Consider the following 23,932-nt stretch of genomic DNA (forward strand, 5'->3'; position numbering starts at 1 on the left):
CAAAATTCATGACTACTACACACTAAGGCTAAATGGATACTACAGAGCAACCAACAACGTCCCCTCTGCTTAACAGTCCAGCCCACGCAAAAATAGCCCCACAAAAGAGTATTTGCATTCTATTGTAAATGCAGTTACTTTATTAAAAGCAAGAACCTTTATAAATATTTTTAAAGTATATCTTTAAGTTTTAATGTATTGTCATGATCACTTTTGATATAAGTGCTCTAATTCATAATACTGAGATTTTAGGAAATCACGGGTCAATTTGCAGCCATCATTCAGAAACTAACTCATGAATTGGCATTGCTTTTTCCTGCAAAGTGTTATCTTACAGCCTTGAGCTATTCAGGAGCTGAAAAGGCCATTTTCTAAGTGAAGTCTGGTTTTTGTTCAGCTTCAAATTTTTTCAGAGATAATTTCTCAAGCTCTATGGTGATAATATACAGGAAATGTCAATCATCATCAAAAACTTAATCCCAATGTCCAAGTAATAAAACTGGAGCCAGAAGCACAGGCTGGAGCAGAGATAGAGAGAGAAGTCAGTGGATATGGGTTGGGGACTGGGACCAGATAAGGGTACAGCGAGATCCCAGAATCAAGGATGTTCCAACTTTTCCAGATTGTTTTAATATCTCAAGGTCCCAGTTCCAAACAAATCAACAACATTAACTTTTCTATATATTGTTGAGAATTTATGCATTTAGTATCATTTTTAGGTGATACTGTCCAGTTATATAAGTATGTCATTCACACATTTTATTTATTGATTAACAATAAGACACCACACAAGTTGTTATTTTGAAATCAGTAGTACTGCCAAGAACAAAGAGCCAACAGGGGCAGAGAAACCATTTGTGCTCCATTGTTTCTGAATTTGGAAAATTGGCTCTGAGACCAAACATCACGTGCTCCATTTGAGGGATCAAGTCTGAAGATTGTTGTCACAAATTAGTATGACTACCTGGTATTCAGGATTTTGAAAAATCACTGCATTGCATAATAGAATAATAAACTGCCCTATAGTGCAGCCACTTGAAAATAAACACAGAAGAGCAGGAACATAAGTAACTTTACAACGAATCAGAGGAACTGTTTGGGAGTTGGAATGCTACATACTGCAGAGGTTCAGAGTTTCCAAAAACTGTTCTATGAGTGATGAGGTACAGATGCATAAGTCATGCATGCAGAGAAGAGTTCTTTTATATTGCTAAGTCTGCATTGTATCCACATGTAGCTGACTGAAATGAACTGAACACAGACTGTTGAGTTTCCAAGGTTTCTTTCTAAATTTCTGGATTGTTTTAACTATAAACTCCAAAGATACATACATGGGTGAGCAATGTTTTTTTTGTTTTTTGAAGATATAAAAATATACTACACGGAATGATGGCTCTGGTTTTGCTCATCCATATGATATAAAATAAAAGTTGATTATGTTCAAATTACGATGGGGTAATTATTTCATTCACTGTTTAATAATTGATGTGTCTATGTCACTGCATTTGAAAATTAAAAATCTAGTTTTGTGTTCTCTCATTCTGGTCAATTTTCAATACAGCAAATATCTTTAGCAGCAAATAAATTTACCTTCTTAGGGCCAAGTGCTAGTTTAAGGACTTCAAGTAATTTGTTCTGAGGTAATCAGTCTGTAAGTTTCTAAAAATTTCTAAACCTTTTATCCAAATATTACTGGAAGAAATACCATTTATCTTTATAAGTAAAAAGTTGTGATCTACTTATTTTAGAAAATTAGTTACACGAAACTCAGGTCAACTGTAACCAGACTGGCATATTTAAACTTTTGATCTCAGAAATCAGAATATTACAAAAATAAAATAAGGAACTCTGTCATTTCAGGTCAAATTTGGGAGGAAACAGCTAAAATCATAGCTTGATAACTAACACCAATGATTAATTGCTTTTTCAAATGTGGATTATCTTGGTGCCAAAAATTATGGAACAATTGCCTAACAAATTGGAGAGTCCCTGATGTCAGTACTCATATTTTCTTTGGATTATACTAGGCAATTATGCTAAACTTTCTAATGACTGAGTAAAATGGTATTGTGCCTTGGGGCACATTTTGATGAACTACAGTTGTACTTTTCATAACCTAAGAGGCATATGCATAAAGAAATATATTGTCAAGAACAGAGCTTTGTGACTTTTATGTTAGGTTATAGACGGTTATAAATATCTATCATATAACTATGAATTTGCTTACCATTACAAAGCATAACAAACTACTTACCTTCCTGAAAATTTAGTTTCTACAAGCTCATCTGCAAATAAATGTTTTATTTAAATGATTCATTTTTGTTCCTAGAATTTTCGACTTTATACTCCATGCTCGATTTATTATTTGAATAAACTTCAATTTACTCTTTGCATGATTGACAACACTAAATAAGTCCTTTAAAACATGTATGTATTTAGCTTTAATCTTTTACTTCAACTCATATGTAATCCTTCTATCATTTCTTGCATGTGTTTCTAATATAATTGAGGCTATTAAGATTCTGGGCTTAAATAAAGTAACAAAAATTAGACTAAATAAAAAACTAATTTATGATCTTACGTATGAGGGCATACCGTGTTGAATAATTACAGTCATCTGAAAAGTTCTATACCTTCAGAGAAGTTAACTTGATATGCCACTGATGTGAGAATTATACACAAATACCACTTTCTAGGGGAGATTATTTTTAAACTTTCTAACTGGTCTTAATATTCAAGGTAAAACACTACATTACTTAAAACTAAGGAACTGTGGCCTGTTGTAATGGTAATTTATTTAGGCAGACATCAACACCATGGACTTCTAGTTATCCCAAGATCTAAAAATAGTTTATTAACAAGTGCTTTACCCTACTGTGGAAAACAGTATGGAGATTTCTCAAAAAGCTAAAAACAGAACTACCAGGACTTCCCCGGTGGTCCAGTGGTAAGGAGTCTGCCTTCCAATACAGGGGACACGGGTGCAATCCCTGGTCGGGGAACTAGGATCCCACATGCCACGGGGCAACTAAGCCCGCACACCACAACTTCTGAGCTTGCACGCCTCAACGAGAGAGCCCACATGCTGCAAACTACAGGGCCCACATGCCCTGGAGCCCTCACACGACAACTACAGAGAAAAAACCCACATGCCACAACAAAGAGCCCACATGCCTCAACAAAGATCTTGCGTGCCACAACTAAGACCCAACACAGCCAAAAAAATAAAGAAAATAAAAATAACTGAAATTATTTTTTAAAAAAAACAGGGCTTCCCTGGTGGTACACTGGTTAAGAATGTGCCTGCCAATGCAGGGGACGCAGGTTTGAGCCCTGGTCCGGGAAGATCCCACATGCAGTGGAGCAGATAAGCCTGTGCGCCACAACTACTGAGCCTGCTAGAGCCCACGAGCCACAACTACTGAGCCCATGCTCCGCAACAAAAGAAGCCACCACAATGAGAAGCCCGCACACTGCAACAAAGAGTAGCCCCCGCTCGCCACAACTAGAGAAAGCCCACGCACAGCAACGAAGACCCAACGCAGCCAAAAATAAATAAATAAATATTTAAAAAATAAACAGAACTACTATATAACCCAGCAATTCCACTCCTGTGTACATATCTGAAAAAAACAAAAACACTAATTGCACTCCAATGTTCATAGTGGCATTATGTACAATTGCCAATATGTAATTGGCAATACAATATGGAAGTGACCTATCAATCAACAGGTGAATGGATAAAGAAGATGTGGTGTTTGTATGTGTACATTTAGATATATACATACATACACACACAATGGAATACAACTCAGCCATTAAAACCAATGAAACTTTGTCATTTGCAACAACATGGATGGACTTGGAGGGTGTTATGCTAAGAGAAATAAGTCAGATAGAGAAATACTGTGTGATATCACTTGTATGTGAAATCTAAAAAATACAACAGACTAGCGAATAAAACAAAAAGCAGACTCACAGATATAGAGAACAAACTAGTGGTTACCAGTGGGGAGAGGGAAGGGGGAAGGGGTAATGAAGGATAAGGGATTAAGAGGTACAAACTATTATGTATAAAATAAGCTACATGATATACAACACAGGGAATATAGCTAATATTTTATAATAACTATAAATGGAATATAACCTTTAAAATTTGTTATATTGTATACCTGTAACTTATATAATACTGTACATCAACTGTAACTCAATTTAAAAAGTGTTTTACCTATTTCAGTAAAGAGCAAAACTGAAACAAAAGCTCTATTAAATTAGAGATTTGGGAGCACAAGTAGAAATTTTATTTTCTAATATAATATTTTCTGGTGGCTCCTGCTACCAGATTTCTAAGAACATCTTTGATGATACTATATTCATCACATTAATATCACACTAGAAGAACATTACATTAAAAAAAAAGAAGAACAGGGCTTCCCTGGTGGTGCAGTGGTTGAGAGTCCACCTGCCGATTCAGGGGACACGGGTTCGTGTCCCGGTCCGGGAAGATCCCACATGCCGTGGAGTGGCTAGGCCCGTGAGCCATGGCCGCTGAGCCTGCGCGTCCGGAGCCTGTGCTCCGCAACGGGAGAGGCCACAACGGTGAGAGGCCCGCGTACCGCAAAAAAAAAAAAGAACATTACATTTCAACCAAGACTTTGAATTTCAACATATAATAATAAGTGGCCACTGTTCTTTCCTTCAAACTCTAAATGTAATATAATTTTTCTCACTAACAAAAGAAAAATTTGCCTTCTGCCTTATGACCTAAATGCTGCTATAAACCAAAATCCAAATTTATCACTGTGGCCTAAAGGCTGATCTATTTCCTGCTTTCCTCTCATTCTGTTCTCCCCCTCCACACTGCTCCAGCCACAGTGTCCTGGGGTCCTTATGCTCATCCAGCTCTTTCCCAACTCCGAGCCCTCACACTGGCTGCTTCCCGGGCCTGGAACACTTCCTCACAGGCTCTCAAAGGCCTGGCTCTTTAAGCTGCTCATTCTTCAAGTCTCAGCTCAAATTCTGCTTTCAGAGAGGCCTAGCCTGTCTCTCTCATCTAAAGAAAACACCTCTCTCCTTCCCTCCTTCTTCCTTACTTCTATACCCCAGTTATACAGTCATTTTATCCTATTCATTTCCTTCACAGAATGTACCACAACCTGAAATCATCTTGACCATTGAATTGTTTACTTTTTCACTATCTGTCTCCCCTTCCTGGATGGTAAGTGCCACAGGGATGGGGACTTGATCAGAATACCTTCGGCATCCTTAGCACCTTGAACAATGGCACATGGTAGGCAGTTGGTAAATATCTGTTCAATGAAGAAATAAATGCAATGGACATTTCAATTTGCTTTTAAGAAACATTAACAATATGTGTTTTTAGGATAACAAAATTAAATGTTTATCCCTTTTTATGGGAAGCTGACTTGTTTCACCATAAGATTACGATAAAATGAAAATCTTTTCACAAACTTCTTAACAGATTTAAAACAAGAGTGAAAAGGTTTTTTTAAATTTTTCAATCAAGGATCACAACCGCAGAAATATGCAAATGGCTATACACAGTAGTAAAAAAAAACACCAGCCATTTTCAAAAACAAGCATGAAAGAATGGAACTCTTTTCAAACAAGCTAACCAAAAAACAGACAGGAGCCAAAAAAATAAAGCAGTTAAATACAAATATACAAGATGTTTTCACTGATTTTAACAAATTGTTTTGCAAAATACAAGACTATAGTGTATTACGTAGCTGAGTTTCACTCTTAGCTTCAATCCATCACCAACTAATTAAACTTTTGCTGAACTTATTATTGGCCTGATAAACTTAAGCAGTGTCTTGGATCTCTATTAGAAGACAGAGGTTCCCCACCCTTGTTTCGAAAGACAATTTTTTTTAAAATCCCTAAAACATAAGTAATGATCCGTTCCTGAAACCTAATCTAAACTTTTTCCAAAATTATAAGTCCCTTTCTTGCAAATGCTTCCTCAAAGACTCAAACTAAAGTGTTAGGCTCTACTGACGATAGATTTTTCAGGAATCTTCATTCCTGAATAATCAATTAGAATATCTGTGGCAATGTTTACAAAAATACTTTTCAGAAAACAATTTTACTCTAAAATATATTTAGACATAAATGTTACTTTCAGGTAATGAAACTGATTTTCAGCCTAGATCCTTTAATTTACAGTCACATCTAATAGAACTTTAAAAATACAACTTGAGAAAATTTTGTGTACTAAAATAGAACTTTTAAAAAATTAATAGAACTTGTCCAAGTCCTTTCATGTCCATTCTTAGGTACTGATGGGAGCATGGAGAGACTGCTGGATTTGACAGTCGCTTCTGAGATTAAGTGGACTTGATGTGACCCAACGTGGGGGCACTAGTATATGAGAGAGTACTCAGGCTCTACTCTGAGTAGCAGGGCAGAACTGTGGGCAAGACAGGAACTAGAGGAGGCAGATCACATTTGTGCAGGATAGAAACGAGTTCAGTTCTTGACAGGTGCAGGGTTTTTTCCCTCTAGGACATTCATATTCAAGTGGAATGAATGTCCAGCAGCTGGTTGCATGCATAGGTCTGGAACTCATGAGAAATACCTTGGATTGTTTTATACAAAACCTATATAATCATCGTTTACATTTATAGAATACATTATATAATAAATGACATAAATTGTTTAAGTAATCATTTAATTACTAAGTTAAGTTTTAAAGAAATTATTTATTATTGGTGCCCATATTGTGCACATCAAGCCATTAAAAACCCATGAAGCTCTCAATTTAACGATCATGACTAGGTTACAGAAATCAAGAGTAATCAAGCCTTGGATGGAAACTGCCTCATTCCTGAACAAAAGGCTTCCTTTGTAGACTCTACAACTTAGAGCTTTTATAAATGGATACTTATTTTAAAATCTTTTGTTCCAGCTAAGCTACAACCTCCTATCATCACCTTCATTTCTCTCCTCTGAGCTTCCCCTCAGAAGGTCCTATGAAAATGGGAATCATGTCCCAAATTTCTAAGTAAAATTTCCCTCCTTAAAAAGGTTTTCCATTGTCCCCTGTATTAGTTAGTTATTATTGCATAAAAAATTACCCCAAAACTTAGTGGCTTCAAGTAACACACATTTATTATTTCACAGATTTTATGGGTCAGGAATTTGAGTTCTCTGCTTTAGGGTCCCTCATGAGGCTGTAATAAAGGTGTGGAATAGGTCACATCTGAAAGCTCAACTGGGGAAGGACTGACTTCCAAGCTTAAACAGTAGTTGTTGACATTTAGTTTCTCATTGGACTGAGAGTCTCAGTTCCTTACTAGCTGTTGGCTAGAGACCATCCTCAGTTCCTTGCCACATGGAGCTCTACTAAGTGACAGCTTGCTCTATCAAAGAGTGCACGCCAAAAAATGCAATAGAGAGTTTGCTAGCAAGACAGAATCTTTTGTAATCAAATCGCAGAAATGGTATCTCATCAACTTTGCCTTATTCTATTGCTTAGAACAAGTCACTAAGTCTATTCCACACTGAAGGGGAGGGGTTCACACAAGGGCATGAATCCCAAGAGGTGAAATCATTGACACCATGTTGGAAGTCTGCCTACCATACTTACTAATATTTACCAGTCTACAAGGTCAAAATAAAAAGAGGAGCTAACTCCAATAAATGATCATATTTCTGTATGGAGTTATGTGATGATATACATATCTGGGCCCTTTAATTTGTTGGTTTTTCAATGAAAGGAATAATTAAAGTGTTTCCTGTGTAGTATGTACTCTAGAAGGTCAGGAAACATACTAATTGACAAAGATACGCAGAACAATATTCTAAATAAAAAATGTGTTTCTGTCTAAAGTTACTTGGAAACTCTACTGGAGGCTTCAGAAAATGTACTCTTTAGCACATTCTTCCAAGAGTGTCTTTTAAAATTATTCTCAAGACCTCACATTTTTTTTTAACAAATACAAATTTCTCAACATCTGTCAAAGTGTAAATCTTAGAGTATTATATGCTGAACTTACAGATGTGGCACTGAAGACAAGTATTTCTTGCAGTTTGCCAGATTTCTGCCATATTAGAAAATACACTGATGACTGTTTAACACTGTGTGTCACTAGACAGGAATTATATTTCACATCTTAATGAGAAAATACTGTCTCAAACTTGTTGCATTAAAAAATTAATTAGCAATTCAACCGTTTTAAAGTATTTTAAAAACTAGCTGTCACAAAGAGATTTTCAATTCTACAAACAGCAGAATCCGAAATGAACTTTCAGAATACAATGTTATCATTCTTAAAAACCTGATTACTAAAAAAGAAGGAAAAATAGGGCTTCCCTGGTGGCGCAGTGGTTGAGAGTCCGCCTGCCGATGCAGGGGACACGGGTTCATGCCCTGGTCCGGGAAGATCCCACATGCCGCGGAGTGGCTGGGCCCGTGAGCCATGGCCGCTGAGCCTGCGCGTCCGGAGCCTGTGCTCCGCAACGGGAGAGACCACAGCAGTGAGAGGCCCGCGTACCGCAAAAAAAAAAAAAAAAAAGAAGGAAAAATAAACAGTCATAATCCCGCCACTATTAAATATTTTGGGATACAGATACAGGTATAGATCTACAGCTCTACATCTAAACCTATACATGTATAGACATAGACATATATCCTTTCAGACATTTAAATATGTATATAATTTTACCACAAATGAGATCATACTCCTCTTTACAATGACATATGAAACTGTTATAAAACAAAGATTAACAGAGCAACTGGTTTTCAATGAGGCATTGCTAAACATGTAAAGTAATGTTAGCAGCAAGTTAAATGAGAGCCACACAGAGCAATAGGATGGCCCTGCATATAGTGCTGGATCTATTGTTCCCAAATGAATGACCTTTAAAATAGATAAGACCGGCACCTGATTTGTGCTGTAGTGTTTTAACCATATTGTTTTGATCATTCTTTTACTTTGTCACATCCTTCTGTAGCTGTTTATTCTGTTAGGTACTCTTCTTAAATTCTTTCCTTCCCTAGTACCTGAATCTAATTTACTGGTTTCTAAATCACTGAATTATTATTTGTTCTTCTCAGAACAAATCTCACTTCTGATAAATCTTTCTCTGATATCTTAACTAGCTTTGCTTCCCTCTTCCATCCAAACTAGTTGGCATAGTTATTAACTTACTATTTCTCTTTTCCCCACTTTCTTCCTCACCACCGTTTATGACCCTATGGTTTCAATGATTAGTTCTATTCTGGAAACTATTAAACCTATCTCACCTCAAGTTTAACACGTGTAAATGGAAATTCATTCACTTCCCCCAAATTACTTGCCTCCCTCTCCAATTTCTCCAGTATTGTTCCTTTATTCTACTTAACACCCAGGAATTATCTTCAACTTCTCCCTCCCTTTATCCTATCCAATCTCTCTTTATTAAATCATGCTTCAAGATGCCTCCTAAATTTGTTCATCCCTTGTCATTTTCTTTGCCTTCACCCTAATACAGGCCAACACTGCTTCACAACTAGACATTAGCAACAGTGTCCTGAATGGGGTTAGGATATCTGTCCCCATGCCCCTGTCCCTCTTTCTAGGCTACTCTTACTGCAACAATCAGTGAGATATAAGGAAGGGGGACCTGTGCTTGAAATTAGGGGCTCAAGGGTAAATTCTCTCTCTGCTACCTCAGGTGTCACCTTCAGCATATCTCTTTTCTCTTTCTAGGCCTGAGAATTTCCTTATCTGCAAAATGGCACATTGGACGGTCCACGTGGGCTCTAAGCCTCTTTGAAATTCTAAAAATCTCCTACTCTGACACTTCTTTGTTCAAGGAATAGCAATGATTTTCCAGAATGCCCCCACCCTAAAGATCAGAGCTATTACGGTTTTCCGGTTTGTACTGTCCCTTAATTCAGATTGCTCACTTTACCGTACCGCTAATGACAAGCCTTTCCACTTGTTCTACTGTTGTTCTCCTTCATTTGTAAACTATATATTTTCTAAATGTTTGGGAGTGACTGCTAATGTACAAAGCACTTTGCCAGGCCCTGGGAATAGCAAGATAAAAGACATAATCCTTACCCTCAAAGAATTTACCATCTTATTGGAGATATGGGTAACAAACAGACAGCAGTGTGTTAAGTGCTATGCTAAAGAAGTTACCATATCCCAGTTGTTTGGGGGGCAGAAAAAAGCATCACTTAACATGACCTAGGAAGGCTTCAGAAAAAATGCACCAATTCCAAGCTGAGTCCTTGAATCTTAAAAGGGAAAACAAATATTAAGGAGGAAAGGTGTGTCCTATTGCTACCCTGAGCAGCAGGAGAGAGAGGGTAAAATTTTTTTAGTACTGGGCCAAGTGCCAGATTGTAAATACTGAAGAGGGAAAGAGGCAAGCAGTGAGTCTGGTCATTATAACCGGACTGGAATGCCACCCTAAGGAGTGTGGATTTTATCAGAGGAAAGGTGAAGTATGTCTGACTTTGATTCAGACAATTCGTTTCCTGCCCTATTATTGGGAAAACGTGGTAACTGGGCACTAAAACGTTCAAAGCTGATGGCAAGGACAATCCAGTAGGGGGAAATGGTGACCTGCCAAAAATTGTTCTGGCTACTGGTTGGTCTACGAAAACGCTAATGTGACCGATGCCTTACGGCCTCATCCCCCCTAACCAACCTCCACTCGTACCCTGCCTAGTGGCTCCCATCAACCCCCGGCCGCCAAGACACAGAGCGCTGGGCCCGGGCTAGGACACAGAGGATAGCGCTTCCGGAGACCTCGCGAGATTTCCTGTGAGCCGCGGCCGACCAGACGCCTCTGTCTGGTCGCCCAGCAACCGCACCAGCTGCCGAGGAGGCCGGGCACCCGCGAAATTTACCAAACCTGAGTTACTGACCCGGCTCATCCCGCGAACGGTGAGATGCCCTCAAGGGAGAAGTGTGGGAACCGAGGAAACCCTACAGCCATGTTTCTCAAACTTACCTGCCAGTAAGATCTCCTGACATCAAGAATTTCCAGAAAAAGTCTGAAAGTCTGTATTTTAAACAAAGGGCTAGAATCAGGCAAGGTTGGGAAACAGCTCTAGGGGAGGGAGACACGGGTGGAGTGGTAGCCAAGAAGCTGAGGAAGCGGGATTTGTGGGTTTGAAAAGAGGAAAGCCTCACAGCCGGCGATTTAGAGCATCTGTAAGCCACTGGGTTTGGGGCTACCTAAGGGAAATATATAAACTGAATTCGGAAACGTCCCCCGCATCTAGCCAGTAGGAGCTCCAAATGATGAAAGCCAAGGGGTCTACTAAAATGGATTTCCAAAGCACTTGTATAGCAGCTCTAAGCTGTCCCCACTAGCGATCTGGAGAGCTAGAGACATCCTAGCAAATGGAGCCCTGAGAGTACAGAGATACGTAGTAGGCAAAAATTATGGAAAAGCAGTTTCTCAAACTTTAGAAAATAATGAACCACTTTTAAAAGAAAATCAAGGACATCTCACAAGTGTTGACATAATTATTTCAGTTTAAACTCCTGAAGCTTATAATATCTCTGAAACAAACTATTGTACCAATAAAGTTTAATATTCTATTAACAACATGAATGGTGGTGTTTTGATGAAACCAAATCCTTTCTTGTGGATTTGATTGCTATAATGCACATTCTTTTGAGTTAACAGTCTCTATCATTGTGTGTTATGGGTTCAATTCTCTCCCTTTCCACATTCAAACCCCTGGAAAGTTTGCCTATAGCTTGTTGATGAGGTCCATTGGCCTTCCCCTAGTTTAATAAATACTTCACTTATATATTACATTAGCCTCTTTCCTTTTCTAGTTGTCTGAGAGAAATTTACTTCTATACAGACACCAATTTGTGCACTGGAACCTAGAGACAAAGTCCATTTATAGCATGGTCATTCATGAGGATTCAGATGATCCAAAATTTCTGTTTTAGCCCAGGTTAGAAAACAGAGCCTGAAGGAAAAACTCATGTGATAACACTTTTTGGGAGGCTGTAATCTCAGGGAAGGAAGAGAGAGGGAAAAAAGGAATGAGACAGAGATGGAAGGAGAGCAAATATAAGAGAATGTGTAAGGCAGAAGTCTGCAGCATGTTTTCAGAGGGACCTTTTGAAATGGCTGTGTCTCTTAAAAGTCTATGGGGGAAAGAAGGGAGAATAAATCACTCATGGTTCCTGTCTCCCATTAGTAAAAGTTACTCCCAAAGGGCATTGCTTCCTTCATAGTATAGGCTTGCTCCTGCATGGCCACCTGCACAGCAGTCTCCTGCCTCAGCTGTAAGGGAGAAACCCTGGGATGTATAACCTTTTTACGATGTGCATTTTTACCACAGTTATCGTGTAAAAAATATATTTGAAATTTCTAGAAAAGTATCTAAAATTTTAAAATATAGGCCAAAGAAATATTTTTAAAATACTTTAAATATTTAAATAATTTTAAAATATTGCATTTCGACACATTAGCTACAGAGAATGTAATTCCTAAAAGAATGACATTTGCAATATAAACAAAAATATATGATCCCTAAAAATGACTCTAAAAAAAACCCTTATGCATGGCCTTAATTAGGAGAAAATTATAAAACTACTGAAAGTCATTAAAGAAGCACTCCAAAAAAGGAGAGACATACCATAGTGATGGAAATGATAACTCAGTATTAGAGAGATGTTAGTGCTTCACAAATTATTTATAAATTCAATGCAATTCCTAACAAAATTCTGACAGGATTTTTCATGGAACATGACAAGTTGATTTTAAAATGTATATGGAAGAGTCAGGGAGGAGAGGATTCTGGGAATATGCCAGAATAGGGAGCATCTGTCTCCCCACCTAAACAACAGCTGCACTGGCAGAACCTGTCTGCTGTTAACTATTTTAGAATGCTGGAGTCTGCTGAATGCTTACAACTTCCAGGGGAAGGCTTAGACAATAGACTGCATAAGCTGTGGTTCATGTTGGTCAGTTTCAGATCTTACCTCTGCAATAGCTGCCCATCCCTCACACCCAACCTTGTGGCAGGAAGCTGTGCAGGGACTTCTGGAGCATCTTGCACACAGCTTACAGGAGCCAAGTGGGCAAAAAGCACTATCCACCAAACATTGAGGATCTGCCCGCTAATCATTCATTGCTGCTTCTGATCACAGAGATGCAGACAAAGAGGCTGTACCTCTCCCCACTGTTGCAAGCCCCACTCCCTCTGGCTGAAGTGACTTCCAGAAGGATGTAAAGGGCTACTGCCCATTATTTCCCCCCTCTTCCTTTACTTTTCTCTTTTTCCCCTTTTGGAAACCAGACATTAAACACTAGGGCATTCAAAAGCAGCTCCACATAAAGGGAAAAACAGAAAGTGACCTGTACATGCCAAAAGAAAGGTTCAGACTTCGAAAAGACCTGAGAAGACCTTAAGTTTATACCTCAGGCTGATCCCCAGCACAGAGATAGCCTGTAACAATTAAAAAAAACAAAAAAACAATAACCAAAAACAGCAAATTCTGGGGAAGGAGGAGAATCTGATTTTCAGAGCTACCACATTATTAAATTAAAATGTCCAGTTTTCCACAACAACAACAAAAAAAACCAAGGCATACAAAGAAATGGGAAAGTATGGTCTATTCAAAAATACATAATCAGGGACTTCCCTGGTGGTCCAGTGGGTAAGACTCCATGTTCCCAACGTGGGGAGCCCGGGTTCAGAACCTGGTGGGGGAACTAGATCCCATATGCATGCTGCAACTAAGCGTTCATATGTTGCAACTAAAGGATCCCACATGCCACAACAAAGATCCCGCATGCCACAACTAAGACCCAGCGCAGCCTAAGTATTTTTTTAAAGTTTATTAAAAAAAAAACAAACTACATAATCAGAAATTGTCCCTGAAAAAGACCCAGTGGCAGATATACTAAACAAAGACTTTAAAACAACTGTCTAAAAGATGCTCAAAAATCTAAAGCAGTAGAGAAAGTCAAGAAAATAATGTATGAACAAAATGGAAATATCAATAAACATATAAATACTAAAGAGAAATTCTGGAGCTGAAAAGTATTGAAGAAAAATGAACAGAGCCTAAGGAACCTGTGAGACAGCATCAAGCAGACCAACATATGCACTGTGGGAGTCCCAGAAAGGAGGGAGGGAGGAGGGGAGGAGGGAGAGAGAGAGAGAGAGAGAGAGGAGAGAATATTTGAAGAAATAATGGCCGAAAACTTCCCTAACTTGATGAAAAACATAACTCTAAACATGCAAGAAGCTCAATGAACTCCAAGTAAAATGTACTCAAAGAGACCCACACTGAGACACATTACAATCAAATTTTCAAAAGACAAAGAATCTTGAAAGCAGCAAGAAATAACTCATCACATATAAGGAATCCTTAATAAGATTATCAGCACGTTATTCATCAGAAACTTTCAGGTCAGAAGACAGTGAACCAATATATTCAAAGTGCTAAAGAAAACAACCTGCCAGCAAAGAATCCAATATCGACAAAACTGTCCTCCAAAAGTGAGGCAAAAATAAAGACATTGCCAGAGAAACAAAAGCTGAGAGAGTTCATTACACTAGACTTGCCCTGCAATAATGCTCAAGGGAGTCCAGCAAGGTAAAATGAAAGAACACTAGATAGTAATTTGAAGCCACAAGAAGAAATAAAGATCTCAACAAATGTAAAAACAAGGGGAACTACAAAAGCTAGTATTTTTGTAAAAATGGTTAGTAATTCCACTTTCTGTTTTTCTACGTGATTTAACAGACTAATACATTTAAAAAGCAATGAGTCTAAAATCTGGTAGTATTGTAACTTTCGTTTGTAACTCCACATTTTGTTAAATAATTTAAGTGACTAATGCATTTAAAAGAATTGTTAGTTTATATTTTTGGGTACACAATGTATAAAGATGTAATTTTGTGAGATCAACAACCAAAAAGGTGGGGACAGAGCTATTAAAGACACAAAGTTTTATGTGTTATTTAGGTTAAACTGGCATAAATCAAATTAGAGTGATATAACTTTAGGATGGTAAATGTAACCACATGTAAATGTAACCCCATAGTAACCACACAGAAAATAGCTCTGGAATATACACAAAAGGAAATGAGAAAAGAATTTAGTTTCACTGCAAAAACTCAACTCAACAAAAATAAGACAGGAAGACAGAAAATGAGGAGCAAAAATAGTATAAGACATATAGAAAATAAGTAACAAGATGACAGAGATAAACATTTATGCACCTAATGAAAAACCATCAAAACACAATATATGAAGCAAAAACTGACAACTGAAGAGAGAAATTATTACAGTTCTACAGTAATAATTGTAGACTTCAATATTCTATTCTCAATAATGGATAAAACAACCAAACAAAAGTAAGGAAATAGAGGTCTTAAACAACACAAAAAAGAAACTAGGTCTAACAGATATATACAGGACGTTCTACCCAACAACAACAGCAAGCACATTCTTCTGAAATGCACATGAGACATTTTCCAGGATAAACCATACCTTAGGCCACAAATTAAATTTCAATAGATTTTAAAAGATAGATATAATACGAAGTATCTTCTCCAACCACAATGGGATAAAGTTAAAGATCAGTAACAAAAAGAAAATTGGAAAATTAACAATAAGCAACGCATTTATGGATCAAACAATAAATCACAAGAGAAATTAGAAAATTCTGAGAGATGAGTGAAAATGACAACACAATATACCAAAACTTATGGGACACAGGAAAAGCAATTCTAAGAGGGAAATTTATAGCTATAAATGCTGACAGAAAAAACAAGAAAGATCTCAAATCAACAAACTAACTTTACAACTTAAGGAACTAGAAAAATAACTAAGCCAAGGCTAGCAGAAAGAAGAAAATAATAAAGACTACAGCATAAATAAATGAAATAGAGAATATAATAGAGAGAAAACCAATGAAACCAAAAGCTGGTTCTTTGAAAAGATCAACAAAATTGACAAAGTCTTAGCTAGATGGACTAAGAAAAAAAGAAGACGCAAATAACTAAAATGAGAAATGAAAGCAGGGATGTTACTACCAATTCTACAGAAATGAAAAGGATTATGCAAGTACTATGAACAATTGTATGCCAAAATTTGGATTACTAGATGAAATGGGAAAATTCCTAGAAACACAAAGCCTACCAACACTAAATCATGAAGAAATAAAAAATCTGGGGCTTCCCTGGTGGAGCAGTAGTCGGGAGTCCGCCTGCCAGTGCAGGGGACACGGGTTCAAGCCCTGGTCTTGGAAGATCCCACATGCCACGGAGCAGCTAAGCCCGTGTGCCATGGCTGCTGAGCCTGTGCTCTAGAGCCCGCAAGCCACGACTACAGAGCCCGTGTGCCACAACTGCTGAGGCCTGCGCGCCTGGAGTCCGTGTTCCGCAACAAGAGAAGCCACCACAATGAGAGGCCTGCGCACTGCAATGAAGAGTGGCCCCTGCTCACTGCAACTAGAGAAAGCCCACGCAGAGCAATGAAGACCCAACGCAGCCACAAATAAAAATAAATAAATAAATTTATTTTAAAAAAGAAATAAAAACTCTGAATAGACTTATAACTAGGAAGGAAACTGAATCAGTAATCCAAAACCTCCCAACAAAGAAAAGCCTTGGCTCTGATGGCTTCACTGGTGAATTTTATGAAACATTTTATGAAAAACACCAACCCTTCTCCAACTTTTCCAAACTTTGAAGAGAAACAAACACATTCTTACTCATTCTGTGAGGGCAGCATTACTGTGATACCAAAGCCAGACAAAGACTACAACAAAAGAAAACTATAGACCAATATCCCTTATAAACACTGATGCTAAAATCCTCAACAAAACACTACCAAACCAAATTCAGCAGCATATTAAAAAGATTATACACCATGAATAAGTGAGTTTTATTCCTAGAATACAAGGATGGTCAACATGTAAAAACTGATGAACATAACATACTACATTAACAGAATGAAAGGAAAAAAACACATAATGCAGAAAAAACATTTAACAAAATTCAACAACCTGAATTTTCACAATAAAAACACTCAACTACCTAGTAATAGAAGGAAACTACCTCAACATAATAAGAGCTATATATGAAAAACCCAAAGTGAACATCAGACTTAATGGTGAAAGACTGAAAGCATTTCCTGTAAGGCAAGAATGCTCACTTTCACCACTTCTGTTCAACATCACACTGGAAGTTCTAGCCAGAAATATTTGGCAGGAAAAAGAAATAAAAGGCATCCAAAATGGAAAGAAAGAAGTAAAATTATCTCTGTTTGCAGATGATATGATCTTATATGTAGAAACTCTAAAGACTACATACACACACACAAAAATGTTAGAACCAATAAGTGAATCCAGCAAAGTATCAGGATACAAAGTCAACAAACAAATACCAGTTGTGTGTCTATACACAAACAATGAACAACCTGAAAAGGAAATTTTTTAAAAATTCCATTTTCGGTAGCACCAAAAAGAATGAAACACCTAGGAACTAACCAAAGAGGTGAAAGATTTATTCACTGAAAACTACAAAACACTGTTGAAAAATTTTAAAGAAGACATAAATAAAACATATCCCCTCTTCAGGGACTGGAAGACTTAATATTGTTTAAGATGTCAATAATACCCAAAGTGATCTACAGATTCAATGCAAGTCTTATCTAAATCCCAAAGATGGGTTTGTTTTTTTTTGTTTTGTTTTTTTGCAGAAATAGAAAAATGTATCCTAAAATTCATAAGGAATCTCAAGAGATCCAAATATCCAAAACAATTTTGAAAAAGAAGAACAAAGCTAGAGGACTTGTACTTCCTGATTACTACAAAGCTATAGTAATCAAAACAGCATGGTACTGGCATAAAGACAGAGATATAAACCAGTGGAATAAAACAGAAAGCGTAGAAATAAACCTGACATATACAGTCAAATGATTTTTGACACGGATGTCAAGACCATTCAATGGGGAAAGGACAGTCATTTCAACAAATGAGGCTGGGAAAGCTGGATATCCACATGCAAAGAATGAAGTTGGACCCTTATTTAACACCATATACACAGATTAACTCAAAATGGATCAAAGACCCTAATGTAAGGCCTAAAACTGTAAAACTCTTACAAGAAAACACAGAGCAAAAGCTTCACAGTACTGGATTTGGCAATGATTTCTTAGAAATGACATCATTGACACAGGCAGCAAAATTAAAAATAGGCAAATTATAGTTCATGAAAATTTTTTAAATTTGTGCTATCAACAGAATAAAAAGACAATACAGAGAATGGGAAAAAATATTTGCAAGTCATATATCTGATAAGGGATTGATATCCAGAATATATAGAGAACTCTTAAACCTCAAGTGGGTAAAGAACTTGAAAATATTTGCAAATCATACACCTGATAGGGGTCTACAACTTAACAAGAAAACAACCTGATTAAAAAACGGGCAAAGGACTTGAATACACATTTCTTCAAAGAAGATATACAAATGGCCAATAAGCACATGAAAAGATGCTCAACATCACTAATCATTAGGGAAATGCATATCAAAACCACAATGAGATACCACATCATGCCCATTAGGATGGCTACTATCAAAAATACAGATAATAACAAGTGTTAGCGAGGATGTGGAGTTATTGGAACACTTGTGCACTGTTGGTTGGAATGTTAAATGGTAAAGCCACTGTGGAAAACAATACAGCAGTTACTCAGAAAATTAGAAGTAGAATTACCATAAGACCCAGCAATTCTGTTTCTGTATATATACCAAAAAGAATTGAAAACACAGTCTCGAAGAGATATTTGTACACCATGTTCACAGCAGCATTATTCACAATAGCTAAAACATGGAAGCAACCCAAATGTCCACAGATGGGTGAATGGTAAGCAAAATCTGGTAAATACATACAATGGAATATTATTCAATCATAAAAAGGAAGGAAATTCTGACTTATGCTACAATAAGGATGAACCTTGAGCACATTATGCTAAGTGAAATAAACTTAGTCACAAAAATAAAATATTATTCTACTTATATGAGGTTCTTAGAGTCATCAAAATCATAGAGACAAAATAGAATGGTGGTTACCTGGGCCAGGGGGGAGGAGGGAGAATGGAGAATTATTGTTTAACAGGGATAGAATTTCAGTTTTGCAAGGTGAAAAGAATACTGGAGATAGATTGTGGCAATGGTTGTATAATATTATAAATGTACTTAGTAAAACTGAACTGTACACTTATAACATGGTTAAGATGGTGAATTTTATATTTTACCACAATAAAAAAATTGGAAAATAAAAAAGAGTTAAGAACCAAGACTAACCAAGGTGGAGCGATATTATTAAGCTGTACTAATTTAGACAGGGTTGACCTGGGGATAGATACATAAATCGATAGAAGAGAAATGAACCATGCATATATGCTGGGATAATTGGTTCTCCATAAGAAAAAAATAAAATTAAGTCTCTATCTCACTTCTTATACATTAATCAATTCTAGATTAAGACCAAAACGTGCAAAGCAAAACTTTAATATATTTAGAAGAAAATATAGGTCTTTCTCTTAAAATTAGGATAGGGAAGGAGTTACGTAATAAGCTACAAAAAGCTTAAAACATGAGCAAAAAATTTCTTGATACATTTTACTATATTAAAAAATACGGCTTCCACTTTTTATAAGATGCCATTAAAACCAAACTGAAAAATCAAGGAGAAAAGACAAGCTACAGCTTGGAAATAGATATTTGCTACTATAAAATCAATAAAATATTAGTATCTGATAGAAATACACACGTATCTACAAATTATTTATAGAAACAGAACCCAAAAGGAAAAATAGGCAAAATATAAGAAACCACAATTAACAGAAAAGGAATTCCACATGGTCAATAACAGGAAAAGACTCTCATCGAATGGCAAATTCAAATCCATTTTTGTTTCATTTTTATAAATAAAAATCTCTAAGAAAAGAAAAACAATGAGATATATCACACCCATCAGATTGGCAAAAAGTTAAAAACTGCAAATATCAAGGTTGACAGTGGTGTAAACCACATTGTAGAGCAACAGAAACTCTCTTAACTGCCAGTGGTAAAATTCTTTGGAGAACAATTTGGCAATATACAGTAACGCTGAAAATGTCAGGAAAAGCCATCCTTAGTTTTAAACCTTAAAGAAGCTCTTGCACATGTGCTAAAGATGTTGTATATACAAGAACCATAAAAGCAACACTGCAAAAGCAAAGAATTAAAACACAAAAAAATCTATCATCAGAAGAAATACATTTCTTACAATAGGATTTTATACAGCAGTGCATATTTCCTAGAGCTAATACACATCAACTCTGATGATTCTCACAACCAAAATATTTTTAAAAAAGAAAGTTGGAATCAAAATAATACCATTTATGACTGTAAAAATGTAAAAAACGATACCATATATTGTTTAGATACACACATATCTATAGCAAAAGTATAAAGACACGAATAGGGATGTCTAAATTTAGAATAAACCCTAAATTTGAGAATGGAGCAAGAGAAAGATATAGAGGGGTTCAAATGTATTTGTAATGTTTTATATTTTCAGCTGACCTATGGATTCATGGGTGTGGTGTTATTCTTTATCATGAAATATTTTTAAGGTCAGATTAAGAAAAGCTACTTATACTTAACTAGAAACTTTGTTCAGAATATTATTTTGTCATGTTTGAAATTTCATCTGTAAACAATAAGCTTAAATTTTTATTATAAAAATAATGAATTTATGGAAATTTCAAAAATCTATGAAGATTTCATAATTTTATTCTGTAGATTATATCTTGCATTCTGAAGAGCCTAAGGATACATTCTATATCTTAAAATACTTTATTGTGGGTATTTTATATAATATAGCCTGGGTAATTATATGTCAATGAGTGAGAACACAAATTTATCTTTCAGTGAATTCATTTTTTCCTCCTAAGCATTTATTTCACGTCCAGAATACCACACAAATTGAGGTGTTTGGTTGGTGAAATTCCAGATACATTGGAGTAAAAATGCTTAATTTTAAACTGTATTTTTGGTTACATATTGAATAAGAGAATATAAAACACAATTGGGGAAACTGGGATATTTATCACTTAAATAGCTATACTTTCTGGATGATTGAAAACAATGGGTTATCTCAAACTTATGGACCACATATGGATATCTTACATAAAGCAATATTTTATTAATAGCATGTTTTCCTTATTCAGCAGCCTTAATATATTCCAGGTGAAATAATGAACAGTTATCTGTGAACAAAACAATTGTAGCATAATGACAGCAAACATTTATTGACCTATATACCAGGTACTCTGTACATGATTATCTCATGTAATCCTCACAATATCCCTTGCAAGTAGGTACCAATCCTACTTTTATAAGAACCTGAGGTAACATGCCCAAGATTGCCTAACCAGTGAGCAGTGGAGCCAAAATTTGAACCCAGGCAGTCTGGGTTGAGAAACACTGCATTATGTTGCCTCCTTCTGGATTACAGTTGTAGTAACATAAAATGTCAAGGCCAGCTCCATTTTTAAGTATTTTCACCACTGTCCTGTGAATATGCTCAAGGTTTGCATACCATGTGTTCTGACTTGGGAGACTAATAAATATGAACACTTGGTCTCATTTTCAACTGTCACTAACTTGAGTGGTTTGAGACAGATCTCTGGGCCTTAGTTTCTTCATGTGAGAACACTAAATGATACTGAGGTATTTTCAACTCAAAGAAAAATAATCCTTTAAGAGATGCCCACAATAACAAGTCAACAGTAGGGAGAGCAAAAGATTTAAAAGTAAAAGTGAATGTGTATAGTGATTTAATCAATTTTGGTGTTTTAAATATTTTTATGAAAATAATTAAGGCTATAAACTTAGAAAAAAACTAAATATCCCTAAAAATGTCTATGAACTAGTTTATCAAACAGTTTTATGTAAGAAAATTACAGAATGAGTCAAAATAATTTTTCCTAGGGCTTCCCTGGTGGCACAGTGGTTGGGAGTCTGCCTACTGATGCAGGAGACACGGGTTCGTGCCCCGGTCCGGGAAGAGCCCACATGCCGCAGAGCAGCTGGGCCCGTGAGCCACGGCCGCTGAGCCTGCGTGTCCGGAGCCTGTGCTCCGCAACGGGAGAGGCCACAACAGTGAGAGGCCCGCGTACCGCAAAAAAAAAAAAGAAAAAAGAATAATAATAATAAAAAATTGCTATGTACATAATACTTTTTTTCTTTAATTTTTAGAAAGTTGGGCATAAAAAAATACCTAAACCTGCTTCTTAACATGGTACCAGAAGAGAGCTATTGCCAAGAGTTTGATTTATAGAGAAATCATGGTTCGACTGACCTTGGATCTAATTGCCAAAAAGAGCAATCTTAAATCCCGAAAAGAAGAAACCACTTTACAATACCTGAAGAAAATAACTCATATAAATTTTTCAGCCAAAAATATAGATGCAATTGTAAGAACTGTGAAATTATTTCCTCTTTTTATATAATTAACAATGTAAAGTTTAGAAACTGGTATCAGGGCATACTTTCTTTTTAACTATATTTTGATTAGTCAGCTTTATATTATGTTTTTATTTTAGTTTCCTGCTTGTGATGTTAAACTTTAAAAATTAAGCCTCTATAAAATACACCATTGTAATTGTTAAATATATGTGTTAAATACATATGTTCCCCTAAAATTCTTTATAGTGTAGCAAACTAGATTTAGAAGTATATGCTGGAATAATTTCAAAGATAATTAGTTTTGGATAATTCCAAAGCCTTGGAATATGAATTTTTAACATATCAAAATATTAAGAATTATATGTAAGTACCACATTTCAAAACATGAACAGTGACATCTTTTTTGCACATAATTTGACTGGTTATATAAATGTAGGTTATACCATGTCAGTTATATCAGACAAGATTATGTTAACTTGGATATATACTCTGTGCTAAGCTAATTTTCTCTGTGCTAAGCTAGTTTTTGGCTATAATTTGGGAAATTTTAAAGGCAGCAATAACCCTTTTAGGCCATTTGTATTGGTATCCATTGTCTACAATAAAATGCTAAAGACTACAGATAAGCAAAATTTTCTTGGAAGCATAAGCTACATGAGGGCAGGGATCATGTCTTTTTTTTTTCACATCACTCTAAATCCCCTATCCAGTACAGTGCCCGACTCATATTAAGTGCTTTAATAAATATTTACTGAACGAATGAATGAATGAAAAAAACACAAAAGCTCCAGGCAAAATTGTCAATTAAGACAGTCAGGGTTTTTTTTTTTTGCAGAGACCTTCTTCAGCTCCCATTCTATATTCCTTTCCAGTTTCCAAGTGAGCCTTTTCCCTAACTGCCCAAACCTCATGTTTCCTTTTTATTGCCCAGAGAACTCTGCCTCATCATACCACCACAGACAGCTTTCTCCAGAGAGCTTCCATTTAATGTACTTTTGGCTCCTCACAATCAGTGCTCCTTCAATGTAGAGGACCTCTGTTAGGAGGAAAGCAAACTGGTTAAAATAATTCAACCAGTTCCTAAGATGTGGCTGTATTTTAAAAATCTTGTTGACTTAATGAAAGCTGAGATATTTTTGAGCAGAATTTCACTTTACCTCTTGCCTACTTACTCTAGACTAACTCTACCACCACACAAGAAATGACAGACTTTTTAAAATACCTTTATTTTCTTACCTCAAAAGTAAGTGGTGTTCATTTAAAAAACACATATAAATACATATAAAATAAATATAAAAAGAAAGAAATTGACTTGTAATCCGTCCGTGCAGAGAAAACCACTATTAACATTTAGGTGATGTCCTTTCAGTCTTTTTTCTAGGCATGTAGTCACATAATTTTACAATAATGGGTCATGTTGAATATACTGTTTTTATTTTATTATGAGATCTACAAGATA

The 23,932-nt window shown here is 36.3% G+C and overlaps 2 protein-coding genes across 3 annotated transcripts in view; one reads left to right on the forward strand and one right to left on the reverse strand.

Moving 5' to 3' along the window:
- The window catches only part of CSPP1 (centrosome and spindle pole associated protein 1), a 197,028-nt gene that overhangs the window by 135,877 nt on the left and 37,219 nt on the right, over positions 1-23,932 (reverse strand). The gene's annotated exons all lie outside the window — the stretch shown is intronic.
- Positions 10,731-23,932, forward strand: part of PPP1R42 (protein phosphatase 1 regulatory subunit 42) — a 50,256-nt gene continuing 37,054 nt past the window's right edge. The window contains exons 1-2 of one of the 2 annotated variants that reach the window (XM_027127962.1): positions 10,731-10,907; positions 22,264-22,481. In XM_027127962.1, coding sequence (XP_026983763.1) covers positions 22,353-22,481 — 129 coding nt within the window. In that variant the 5' untranslated portion in view covers positions 10,731-10,907; positions 22,264-22,352. Of the gene's footprint in view, positions 10,908-22,263; positions 22,482-23,932 lie in introns of those variants that run through there. The other variant, XM_027127963.1, reaches the window with a different exon arrangement.

Source organism: Aethalodelphis obliquidens, unplaced genomic scaffold (assembly GCF_003676395.1).
Source record: "Aethalodelphis obliquidens isolate GAN/ISIS:26980383/991018 unplaced genomic scaffold, ASM367639v1 scaffold33, whole genome shotgun sequence".
Taxonomy (NCBI): Eukaryota; Metazoa; Chordata; class Mammalia; order Artiodactyla; family Delphinidae; genus Aethalodelphis; species Aethalodelphis obliquidens.